At 56.7% G+C, this 12,500-nt stretch overlaps 1 protein-coding gene across 1 annotated transcript in view; it reads left to right on the top strand.

Moving 5' to 3' along the window:
• The window catches only part of LOC140457129 (phosphofurin acidic cluster sorting protein 1-like), a 78,080-nt gene that overhangs the window by 4,608 nt on the left and 60,972 nt on the right, over nucleotides 1–12,500 (top strand). The window contains exons 4-7 of the mRNA XM_072551155.1: nucleotides 3,819–3,878; nucleotides 4,413–4,570; nucleotides 7,006–7,099; nucleotides 8,207–8,287. Coding sequence (XP_072407256.1) covers nucleotides 3,819–3,878; nucleotides 4,413–4,570; nucleotides 7,006–7,099; nucleotides 8,207–8,287 — 393 coding nt within the window. The remainder of the gene's footprint in view (nucleotides 1–3,818; nucleotides 3,879–4,412; nucleotides 4,571–7,005; nucleotides 7,100–8,206; nucleotides 8,288–12,500) is intronic.

Raw genomic sequence — 12,500 nt, 5'->3', positions numbered from 1 at the left:
GGCCGTAGTTGGGCTGTGATGGGGACCAGGCCGTAGTTGGGGCTGTGATGGGGACCAGGCCGTAGTTGGGCTGTGATGGGGACCAGGCCGTAGTTGGGCTGTGATGGGGACCAGGCCGTAGTTGGGCTGTGATGGGGACCAGGCCGTAGTTGGGGCTGTGATGGGGACCAGGCCGTAGTTGGGCTGTGATGGGGACCAGGCCGTAGTTGGGGCTGTGATGGGGACCAGGCCGTAGTTGGGCGGTGGTCGGGACCAGGCCGTAGTTGGGCTGTGATGGGGACCAGGCCGTAGTGGGGCTGTGATGGGGACCAGGCAGTAGTTGGGCTGTGATGGGGACCAGGCCGTAGTTGGGGCTGTGATGGGGACCAGGCCGTAGTTGGGGCTGTGATGGGGACCAGGCCGTAGTTGGGGCTGTGATGGGGACCAGGCCGTAGTTGGGCTGTGATGGGGACCAGGCCGTAGTTGGGCTGTGATGGGGACCAGGCCGTAGCTGGGCTGTGATGGGGACCAGGCCGTAGTTGGGCTGTGATGGGGACCAGGCCGTAGTTGGGCTGTGATGGGGACCAGGCCGTAGTTGGGCTGTGACGGGGACCAGGCCATAGTTGGGCTGTGATGGGGACCAGGCCGTAGTTGGGCTGTGATGGGGACCAGGCCGTAGTTGGGCGGTGGTCGGGACCAGGCCGTAGTTGGGCTGTGATGGGGACCAGGCCGTAGTTGGGCGGTGGTCGGGACCAGGCCGTAGTTGGGCTGTGATGGGGACCAGGACGTAGTTGGGCTGTGATGGGGACCAGGCCGTAGTTGGGCTGTGATGGGGACCAGGCCGTAGTTGGGCGGTGGTCGGGACCAGGCCGTAGTTGGGCTGTGATGGGGACCAGGCCGTAGTTGGGCTGTGATGGGGACCAGGCCGTAGTTGGGCTGTGATGGGGACCAGGCCGTAGTTGGGCTGTGATGGGGACCAGGCCGTAGTTGGGCTGTGATGGGGACCAGGCCGTAGTTGGGCTGTGATGGGGACCAGGCCGTAGTTGGGCTGTGATGGGGACCAGGCAGTAGTTGGGCTGTGATGGGGACCAGGCAGTAGTGGGGCTGTGATGGGGACCAGGCCGTAGTTGGGCTGTGATGGGGGCCTGGCCGTAGTTGGGCTGTGATGGGGACCAGGCCGTAGTTGGGCGGTGGTCGGGACCAGGCCGTAGTTGGGCTGTGATGGGGACCAGGCCGTAGTTGGGCTGTGATGGGGACCAGGCCGTAGTGGGGCTGTGATGGGGACCAGGCAGTAGTTGGGCTGCGATGGGGACCAGGCCGTAGTGGGGCTGTGATGGGGACCAGGCCGTAGTTGGGCTGTGATGGGGGCCTGGCCGTAGTTGGGCTGTGATGGGGACCAGGCCGTAGTTGGGCTGTGATGGGGACCAGGCCGTAGTTGGGCTGTGATGGGGACCAGGCCGTAGTGGGGCTGTGACGGGGACCAGGCCGTAGTGGGGCTGTGACGGGGACCAGGCCGTAGTGGGGCTGTGACGGGGACCAGGCCGTAGTTGGGCGGTGGTCGGGACCAGGCCGTAGTTGGGCTGTGATGGGGACCAGGCCGTAGTTGGGCTGTGATGGGGACCAGGCCGTAGTTGGGCTGTGATGGGGACCAGGCCGTAGTTGGGCTGTGATGGGGACCAGGCCGTAGTTGGGCTGTGATGGGGGCCTGGCCGTAGTTGGGCTGTGATGGGGACCAGGCCGTAGTTGGGCGGTGGTCGGGACCAGGCCGTAGTTGGGCTGTGATGGGGACCAGGCCGTAGTGGGGCTGTGATGGGGACCAGGCCGTAGTGGGGCTGTGACGGGGACCAGGCCGTAGTGGGGCTGTGACGGGGACCAGGCCGTAGTTGGGCGGTGGTCGGGACCAGGCCGTAGTTGGGCTGTGATGGGGACCAGGCCGTAGTGGGGCTGTGATGGGGACCAGGCCGTAGTTGGGCGGTGGTCGGGACCAGGCCGTAGTTGGGCTGTGATGGGGGCCTGGCCGTAGTTGGGCTGTGATGGGGACCAGGCCGTAGCTGGGCTGTGATGGGGACCAGGCCGTAGTTGGGCGGTGGTCGGGACCAGGCCGTAGTTGGGCTGTGATGGGGACCAGGCCGTAGCTGGGCTCTGATGGGGACCAGGCCGTAGTTGGGCTGTGATGGGGACCAGGCCGTAGTTGGGCTGTGATGGGGACCAGGCCGTAGTTGGGCTGTGATGGGGACCAGGCCGTAGTTGGGCTGTGGTCGGGACCAGGCCGTAGTTGGGCTGTGATGGGGACCAGGCCGTAGTTGGGCTGTGATGGGGACCAGGCCGTAGTTGGGCTGTGATGGGGACCAGGCCGTAGTTGGGCTGTGATGGGGACCAGGCCGTAGTTGGGCTGTGATGGGGACCAGGCAGTAGTTGGGCTGTGATGGGGACCAGGCCGTAGTTGGGCTGTGATGGGGACCAGGCCGTAGTTGGGCTGTGATGGGGACCAGGCCGTAGTTGGGCTGTGATGGGGACCAGGCCGTAGTTGGGCTGTGATGGGGACCAGGCCGTAGTTGGGCTGTGATCGGGACCAGGCCGTAGCTGGGCTGTGATGGGGACCAGGCCGTAGTTGGGCTGTGATGGGGACCAGGCCGTAGTGGGGCTGTGATGGGGACCAGGCCGTAGTTGGGCTGTGATGGGGACCAGGCCGTAGTTGGGCTGCGATGGGGACCAGGCCGTAGCTGGGCTGTGATCAGGTCCTGGCCGTAGCTGGGCTGTGACGGGGACCAGGCCGTAGTTGGGCTTCAATGGGGACCAGGCCGTAGTGGGGCTGTGATGGGGACCAGGCCATAGTGGGGCTGTGATGGGGACCAGGCCGTAGTTGGGCTGTGATAGGGACCAGGCCGTAGCTGGGCTGTGATGGGGGCCTGGCCGTAGTTGGGCTGTGATCGGGACCAGGCCGTAGTTGGGCTTCAATGGGGACCAGGCCGTAGTGGGGCTGTGATGGGGACCAGGCCGTAGTTGAGCTGTGATCAGGTCCTGGCCGTAGTTGGGCTGTGATGGGGACCAGGCCGTAGTTGGGCTGTGATCGGGACCAGGCCGTAGTTGGGCTTCAATGGGGACCAGGCCGTAGTGAGGCTGTGATGGGGACCAGGCCGTAGTTGGGCTGTGATCGGGACCAGGCCGTAGTTGGGCTTCAATGGGGACCAGGCCGTAGTTGGGCTGTGATGGGGACCAGGCCGTAGTTGAGCTGTGATCAGGTCCTGGCCGTAGTTGGGCTGTGATCGGGACCAGGCCGTAGTTGGGCTTCAATGGGGACCAGGCCGTAGTTGGGCTTCAATGGGGACCAGGCCGTAGTGGGGCTGTGATGGGGACCAGGCCGTAGTGGGGCTGTGATGGGGACCACGCTGTAGTTGGGCTGTGGTTGGGACCAGGCCATAGCTGGGGGTGAAGTGGGGAGTCAGGAAGAGGGTAGAGTGAGGGGTTGTGGGTCTGGGTGTTGGGTCGGGGTCAGGATAGGTGGTCAGGGTCAGGATTAAGAGTCGGGAGCAGGGTATGGGGTTTTGGGTCAGGGTGAAGGTTCGGATGCTGGGTAGGGAGTCATTGACTGGGTGAAGAGTTGGGTGCAGAGTAAGATGTTAAGCGTCAGGGTGTGGGGTTGGGGACAGTGGGATGGGTGGATGGTCAGGGTTTGGGGTCAAGGAGAGGGTGAGTTGTCATGGGGCAGGTGTTGGTGCTGGCAGCAATGAATTGAAATGGGAGCTCGGGGGGAGGGGATGGGAAGTGAGATAAAGTCAGTGGTGAAGGGATTGTGGGTTCCTTGCCAAGATTAACTGGATGTTTGACTTATTTTGCAGCAACAAAATATTAAACAGAAATTTGTCGCTTTACTCAAAAGATTCCGAGTGTCAGATGAGGTGAGTTTTTGCGTATTTACATCTACAGAGAGAGAGAGAGAGAGAGAATTACACACACTCACTCACACAAGTGCACACTCTCACCTATTCACAGACATACTCTCACATACGGACACACACATTCTCACACATAGACGGGCGCGTGCGTGCACACACACACACACCCACAAGCAGACACACACTCTCTCACATACACAGACTCGATCTCTCACTGTCTCTCTTACACACACACACAGACTCTCACACGGAGATAGACACATGCACACACAAACAGACCGACACACACAGACAGACTCCCTCACACTCACCCACACACATTCACATGGACATAGACACATACTCTCTCACACACACACACATACACAGGCACACACTCACTCACACACACTCAACTGTCTCTCTCTCTCTCTCTCTCTCATCCACACTGTTGTAACGTTGTGCTTGTTCAGTGGATCTCGGGCTCAGTGAATATTCTGTTCCCATTTGAAGTGTGCCGGGCTTGTCTCATTGACAATCTTTGCCTGTTCCCCTCAGGTGTTAGCCCTGGAGCACGTGTCTACGGAGCAGATCCAAGAGGTGGAGGAGGATCTGGACTTATTGTACGATAGTTTGGAATTGTATAACCCAAGTGACAGTGGTCCTGAGATGGAGGAGACTGAGAGTGTGCTCAGCACGCCGAAACCAAAGCTGAAGTAAGTGAGCACCAGGCTTTTTGGCCTAATATCAGCATTGGGGTCAAATAATGACCCCATCAGCAAAGGAATCAGATATGTCAGGCTTCCAGACTCCTCGGGCTAGTCATCACAAAGCTCTGGCACCTTTTCTACAGTTTGATCCCTTGAGGACTATCCTGGAGCTTGAGGCCTGTCCTGGAGCTCAGTCCCTTGAGGCCTGTCCTGGAGCTTGAGGCCTATTCTGGAGCTTGAGGCCTGTCCTGGAGCTCAGTCCCTTGAGGCCTGTCCTGGAGCTTGAGGCCTGTTCTGGAGCTTGAGGCCTGTCCTGGAGCTCAGTCCCTTGAGGCCAGTCCTGGAGCTTGAGGCCTGTCCTGGAGCTCAGTCCCTTGAGGCCTGTCCTGGAGCTCAGTCCCTTGAGGCCTGTCCTGGAGCTTGAGGCCTATTCTGGAGCTTGAGGCCTGTCCTGGAGCTCAGTCCCTTGAGGCCAGTCCTGCAGCTTGAGGCCTGTCCTGGAGCTCAGTCCCTTGAGGCCTGTCCTGCAGCTTGAGGCCTGTCCTGGAGCTCAGTCCCTTGAGGCCAGTCCTGGAGCTTGAGGCCTGTCCTGGAGCTCAGTCCCTTGAGGCCTGTCCTGGAGCTCAGTCCCTTGAGGCCTGTCCTGGAGCTCAGTCCCTTGAGGCCTGTCCTGGAGCTTGAGGCCTATTCTGGAGCTTGAGGCCTGTCCTGGAGCTCAGTCCCTTGAGGCCTGTCCTGGAGCTTGAGGCCTATTCTGGAGCTTGAGGCCTGTCCTGGAGCTCAGTCCCTTGAGGCCTGTCCTGGAGCTTGAGGCCTGTTCTGGAGCTTGAGGCCTGTCCTGGAGCTCAGTCCCTTGAGGCCTGTCCTGGAGCTCAGTCCCTTGAGGCCTGTCCTGGAGCTTGAGGCCTATTCTGGAGCTTGAGGCCTGTCCTGGAGCTCAGTCCCTTGAGGCCTGTCCTGGAGCTTGAGGCCTATTCTGGAGCTTGAGGCCTGTCCTGGAGCTCAGTCCCTTGAGGCCTGTCCTGGAGCTCAGTCCCTTGAGGCCTGTCCTGGAGCTTGAGGCCTATTCTGGAGCTTGAGGCCTGTCCTGGAGCTTGAGGCCTATTCTGGAGCTTGAGGCCTGTCCTGGAGCTCAGTCCCTTGAGGCCTGTCCTGGAGCTCAGTCCCTTGAGGCCTGTCCTGGAGCTTGAGGCCTATTCTGGAGCTTGAGGCCTGTCCTGGAGCTCAGTCCCTTGAGGCCTGTCCTGGAGCTTGAGGCCTATTCTGGAGCTTGAGGCCTGTCCTGGAGCTCAGTCCCTTGAGGCCTGTCCTGGAGCTCAGTCCCTTGAGGCCTGTCCTGCAGCTTGAGGCCTGTCCTGGAGCTCAGCCCCTTGAGGCCTGTCCTGGAGCTCAGCCCCTTGAGGCCTGTCCTGGAGCTCAGCCCCTTGAGGCCTGTCCTGGAGCTTGAGGCCTGTCCTGGAGCTCAGTCCCCCGGGGCCTGTCCTGGAGCTCAGTCCCTTGAGGCCTGTCCTGGAGATCAGTCCCTTGTGGCCTCTCCTAGAGTTTGAGGCCTGTCCTGGATCTCAGACCCTTGAGGCCTCTCCTAGAGTTTGAGGCCTCTCCTGGATCTCAGTCCCTTGAGGCCTCTCCTAGAGTTTGAGGCCTATCCTGGAGCTCAGTCCCTTGGGGCCTGTCCTGGATCTCAGTCCCTTGAGGCCTCTCCTAGAGTTTGAGGCCTGTCTGGAGCTCAGTCCCTTGAGGCCTGTCCTGGAGCTCAGTCCCTTGAGGCCTCTCCTAGAGTTTGAGGCCTGTCCTGGAGCTCAGTCCCTTGAGGCCTCTCCTAGAGTTTGAGGCCTGTCCTGGAGCTCAGTCCCTTGAGGCCTCTCCTAGAGTTTGAGGCCTGTCCTGGAGCTCAGTCCCTTGAGGCCTCTCCTAGAGTTTGAGGCCTGTCCTGGAGCTCAGTCCCTTGAAGTCTGTCCTGGAGCTCGGTCCCTCAGGGCCTTTCCTGGATCAGATGGACCAAGGTCTTTTCGTGCAAAAGTGCTTTCCTAGTTTTTCTTTGTTTTCCCACATGGGGAGAAAGAAACAAAGAGAGAGAAAAGGAGATGGGTGCTCTCTCCCCTTGAACATTTTGCAGCTCAGATAGTCAGAATTTCCTTCACAGCCCCACTCCTGTGCCTGACAAGCCAGTATGTATTGTACAACTCTGTAATGTGTAACATGTAACACTCTCCTGGTGTTCCCCTTTGAGCATTCCAGGTTCCATTTCACTTTAATAATCTCCCACTGCTTAATCCATGAGTGTCTCTCTCCTGTTTTTCACTGACTCGTTCTCACTCTCTCAATCTGTTTTGCTCTCTCTCTCTCTCTCTTGCTCCTCAGCTCTCCCTCCATCCATTTCTCTCTCCTTCTCTTCTCCTCAATGATTTACCTTAGTCCCTATCTCTCTTTCTCTCCCTCAGGCCGTTTTTTGAAGGGGTATCCCAGTCGAGCTCTCAGACTGAGATCGGGAGCCTGAACAGTAAAGGCAGTCTCAGTAAGGAGTTATCCAGCCCAGTAAGTGACTCAAACAGATACTGGGTGTTACGGGGGAGTGGGGGGGAGGAAGGAAGGTGGTGGTGGTAGTGGAGGGAGGAATTGCCCCCCACACACACTCTCTCTCTCTAACACACACACACACACACACACACACACACACACACACAGTCTCTCTCTCTCTCTCTCTCTCTCTCACTCACACACGCACACAGATTCTCTCTCTCACACACACACATGCTCTCACACACAAACAGTCTCTCTCTCTCTCTCACACACGTGCATAGACAGATTCTCTCACACACAGACACTCTGACACGCACACAGATTCTCTCTCACACACACACACACTGTCTCTTACACACACACACACTGACTCTCTCTCTCACACACAGACTCTCTCTCTCTCACACACACACACCGTCTCACACACAGACAGATACAGACTCTCTCTCTCTCTCTCTCTCACACACACCCGCCCACGCACAGAAATTCAGACACACACACCCGCCCACACACAGAAATTCAGACACACACACACCCGCCCACACACAGAAATTCAGACACACACACACCCGCCCACACACAGAAATTCAGACACACACACACCCGCCCACACACAGAAATTCAGACACACACACCCGCCCACACACAGAAATTCAGACACACACACCCGCCCACACACAGAAATTCAGACACACACACCCGCCCACACACAGAAATTCAGACACACACACACCCGCCCACACACAGAAATTCAGACACACACACACCCGCCCACACACAGAAATTCAGACACACACACACCCGCCCACACACTCTCTCTTTTTCTCTCTCACACACAACCCCCCCACATAGTCACACACATACACACTCTCTCATACACACACACACAGATTCAAACACATACACACAGACTCTCTTACACTGATACACACACACACACTCTCTCTCACACATACTCAGACACACACAGACACAACACACAGATAAACACACTCGAGGTACAGACACACCCACCCACACAGATACAGGTGTACACAGACACACACACACACACACACACAGAGCAGACAGCCATTATAGTAACTCCATTTTCTATCTTCCCTTCGTTGCCGTGATGACCAGCTGGAACCATTGCCATCGGACACACCCTGGACATTTCGTACAAAACTTCAGGAGGAGATACCACCAGAGCTTGAGACCCCGGTAACTGTATTTATAATAGATTTGTAAACTCACTCTCGGCACATGGACGTGGTTGGCTGGGTCCCTCGTTGACCCTTGAGAAGGTAGCTGTGAACTCCCTTCTTGACCTGCTGTAGGTAGGCCCACGTCAGTGCTGTTGGAGAGGGAATTCCAGGATTTGGAGCCAGTGACAGACTCAGCCGTAAGGTTTGTGCTGGAAGCTCCAATCTCCACCCATTCCTCTCAATCACACACTCCTGGATCATCAGAAACTAGAGCATGGGTAGGCCATTCAGCCCCTCAAACCTATCTCTGTAAAGCAATGGCTGATCTGCCCCAGGCCTCTACATTATCCTCAACTCCTTGATATTTCAAAAATCTACCTGCCTCTGCTTTAAATACATTCAGTGATCTAGCCTCCACAGCTGCCTGGGTTAGAGATTTCTACACAATCCCCCACTCGGTTTCCTCTCCATCTCTCCTCCTCTCTTCCTCCCTCTGTCCAGGTCTCCATGTCTCTTGCTTATTCTATCAGTCTTCTCTCTCTCTCTCTCTCTCTCTCTCTCTCTCTCTCTCTCTCTCTCTCAGTCTCCATCCCTCTCTGTCTCTCTCTCAGTCTCCATCCCTCTCTCTGTTTCTGTCTCTCTCTCTCTCAATCTCCATCCCTCTCAGTCTCTCTCTCTCAGTCTCCATCCCTCTCTCTCTCTGTCTGTCTCCATCCCTCTCTCTCTCTCTCCCTCGCTCGCTCTCTCTCTCTCTCAGTCTCCATCCCTCTCTGTCTCTCTCTCTCTCTCTCTTTGTCTCTCAGTCTCCATCCCTCTCTCTCTTTCTCTCTCTCTCAGTCTCCATCCCTCTCTCTCTCTCTCTCTCTGTCTCCATCCCTCTCTCTCTTTCAGTCTCCATCCCTCTCTCTCTCTCTCAGTCTCCATCCCTCTCTCTCTCTGTCTCCATCCCTCTCTCTCTCTCTCAGTCTCCATCCCTCTCTCTCTCAGTCTCCATCCCTCTCTCTCTCTCTCAGTCTCCATCCCTCTCTCTCTCTCTCAGTCTCCATCCCTCTCTCTCTCTCAGTCTCCATCCCTCTCTCTCAGTCTCCATCCCTCTCTCTCTCAGTCTCCATCCCTCTCTGTCTCTCTCTCTCAGTCTCCATCCCTCTCTCTCAGTCTCCATCCCTCTCTCTCTCTCTCAGTCTCCATCCCTCTCTCTCTCAGTCTCCATCCCTCTCTCTCTCTCTCTCTCAGTCTCCATCCCTCTCTCTCTCAGTCTCCATCCCTCCCTCTCTCTCTCTCTCAGTCTCCATCCCTCTCTCTCTCAGTCTCCATCCCTCCCTCTCTCTCTCTCTCAGTCTCCATCCCTCTCTGTCTCTCTCTCTCAGTCTCCATCCCTCCCTCTCTCTCTCTCTCAGTCTCCATCCCTCTCTGTCTCTCTCTCTCAGTCTCCATCCCTCTCTCTCTCTCTCAGTCTCCATCCCTCTCTCTCTCTCTCAGTCTCCATCCTTCTCTCTCTGTCACCATCCCTCTCTCTCTCTCAATCTCCATCCCTCTCTGTCTCTCTCTCTCAGTCTCCATCCTTCTCTCTCTGTCACCATCCCTCTCTCTCTCTCAATCTCCATCCCTCTCTGTCTCTCTCTCTCAGTCTCCATCCCTCTCTCTCAGTTTCCATCCCTCTCTCTCTCTGTCTCCATCCCTCTCTCTCAGTTTCCATCCCTCTCTCTCTCTCAGTCTCCATCCCTCTCTCTCTCTGTCTCCATCCCTCTCTCTCTCAGTCTCCATCCCTCTCTCTCTCAGTCTCCATCCCTCTCTCTCTCTCTCAGTCTCCATCCCTCTCTCTCTCAGTCTCCATCCCTCTCTCTCTCTCTCAGTCTCCATCCCTCTCTCTCTCAGTCTCCATCCCTCTCTGTCTCTCTCAGTCTCCATCCCTCTCTCTCTCTCTCAGTCTCCATCCCTCTCTCTCTCAGTCTCCATCCCTCTCTCTCTCAGTCTCCATCCCTCTCTCTCTCTCTCAGTCTCCATCCCTCTCTCTCTCAGTCTCCACCCCTCTCTCTCTCAGTCTCCATCCCTCTCTCTCTCTCAGTCTCCATCCCTCTCTCTCTCAGTCTCGATCCCTCTCTCTCTCTCTCAGTCTCCATCCCTCTCTCTCTCAGTCTCCATCCCTCTCTCTCTCAGTCTCCATCCCTCTCTCTCTCTCTCAGTCTCCATCCCTCTCTCTCTCAGTCTCCATCCCTCTCTCTCTCAGTCTCCATCCCTCTCTCTCTCTCTCAGTCTCCATCCCTCTCTCTCTCAGTCTCCACCCCTCTCTCTCTCAGTCTCCATCCCTCTCTCTCTCTCAGTCTCCATCCCTCTCTCTCTCAGTCTCGATCCCTCTCTCTCTCTCTCAGTCTCCATCCCTCTCTCTCTCAGTCTCCATCCCTCTCTCTCTCAGTCTCCATCCCTCTCTCTCTCTCAGTCTCCATCCCTCTCTGTCTCTCTCTCTCTCTCTCTCTGTCTCCATCCCTCTCTCTCTCAGTCTCCATCCCTCTCTCTCTCTCTCAGTCTCCATCCCTCTCTCTCTCTCAGTCTCCATCCCCCTCTCTCTCTCAGTCTCCATCCCTCTCTCTCTCAGTCTCCATCCCTCTCTCTCTCTCTGTCTCCATCCCTCTCTCTCTCTCTCTCTCTCTCTCTCTCAGTCTCCATCCCTCTCTCTCTCTCCATCCCTCTCTCTCTCTCTCAGTCTCCATCCCTCTCTGTCTCTCTCTCTCAGTCTCCATCCCTCTCTGTCTCTCTCTCTCAGTCTCCATCCCTCCCTCTCTCTCTCTCTCAGTCTCCATCCCTCTCTCTCTCTCTCTCTCAGTCTCCATCCCTCTCTCTCTCAGTCTCCATCCCTCTGTCTCTCAGTCTCCATCCCTCTCTCTCTGTCTCCATCCCTCTCTCTCTCTCTCTGTCTCCATCCCTCTCTCTCTCTCAGTTTCCATCCCTCTGTCTCTCAGTCTCCATCCCTCTCTCTCTCCGTCTCCATCCCTCTCTCTCAGTCTCCATCCCTCTCTCTCTCTCTCAGTCTCCATCCCTCTCTCTCTCAGTCTCCATCCCTCTCTGTCTCTCTCTCTCAGTCTCCATCCCACTGTCTCTCAGTCTCCATCCCTCTCTCTCTCAGTCTCCATCCCTCTCTCTGTTTCTGTCTCTCTCTCTCTCAATCTCCATCCCTCTCAGTCTCTCTCTCTCAGTCTCCATCCCTCTCTCTCTCTGTCTGTCTCCATCCCTCTCTCTCTCTCTCCCTCGCTCGCTCTCTCTCTCTCTCAGTCTCCATCCCTCTCTGTCTCTCTCTCTCTCTCTCTTTGTCTCTCAGTCTCCATCCCTCTCTCTCTTTCTCTCTCTCTCAGTCTCCATCCCTCTCTCTCTCTCTCTCTCTGTCTCCATCCCTCTCTCTCTTTCAGTCTCCATCCCTCTCTCTCTCTCTCAGTCTCCATCCCTCTCTCTCTCTGTCTCCATCCCTCTCTCTCTCTCTCAGTCTCCATCCCTCTCTCTCTCAGTCTCCATCCCTCTCTCTCTCTCTCAGTCTCCATCCCTCTCTCTCTCTCTCAGTCTCCATCCCTCTCTCTCTCTCAGTCTCCATCCCTCTCTCTCAGTCTCCATCCCTCTCTCTCTCAGTCTCCATCCCTCTCTGTCTCTCTCTCTCAGTCTCCATCCCTCTCTCTCAGTCTCCATCCCTCTCTCTCTCTCTCAGTCTCCATCCCTCTCTCTCTCAGTCTCCATCCCTCTCTCTCTCTCTCTCTCAGTCTCCATCCCTCTCTCTCTCAGTCTCCATCCCTCCCTCTCTCTCTCTCTCAGTCTCCATCCCTCTCTCTCTCAGTCTCCATCCCTCCCTCTCTCTCTCTCTCAGTCTCCATCCCTCTCTGTCTCTCTCTCTCAGTCTCCATCCCTCCCTCTCTCTCTCTCTCAGTCTCCATCCCTCTCTGTCTCTCTCTCTCAGTCTCCATCCCTCTCTCTCTCTCTCAGTCTCCATCCCTCTCTCTCTCTCTCAGTCTCCATCCTTCTCTCTCTGTCACCATCCCTCTCTCTCTCTCAATCTCCATCCCTCTCTGTCTCTCTCTCTCAGTCTCCATCCTTCTCTCTCTGTCACCATCCCTCTCTCTCTCTCAATCTCCATCCCTCTCTGTCTCTCTCTCTCAGTCTCCATCCCTCTCTCTCAGTTTCCATCCCTCTCTCTCTCTGTCTCCATCCCTCTCTCTCAGTTTCCATCCCTCTCTCTCTCTCAGTCTCCA

Source organism: Chiloscyllium punctatum, chromosome 31 (genome assembly GCF_047496795.1).
Source record: "Chiloscyllium punctatum isolate Juve2018m chromosome 31, sChiPun1.3, whole genome shotgun sequence".
In the NCBI taxonomy this organism is placed as follows: Eukaryota; Metazoa; Chordata; class Chondrichthyes; order Orectolobiformes; family Hemiscylliidae; genus Chiloscyllium; species Chiloscyllium punctatum.
The sequence above is the reverse complement of the archived record's forward strand: the minus strand, read 5'-3'. Positions and strand labels throughout refer to the sequence as shown.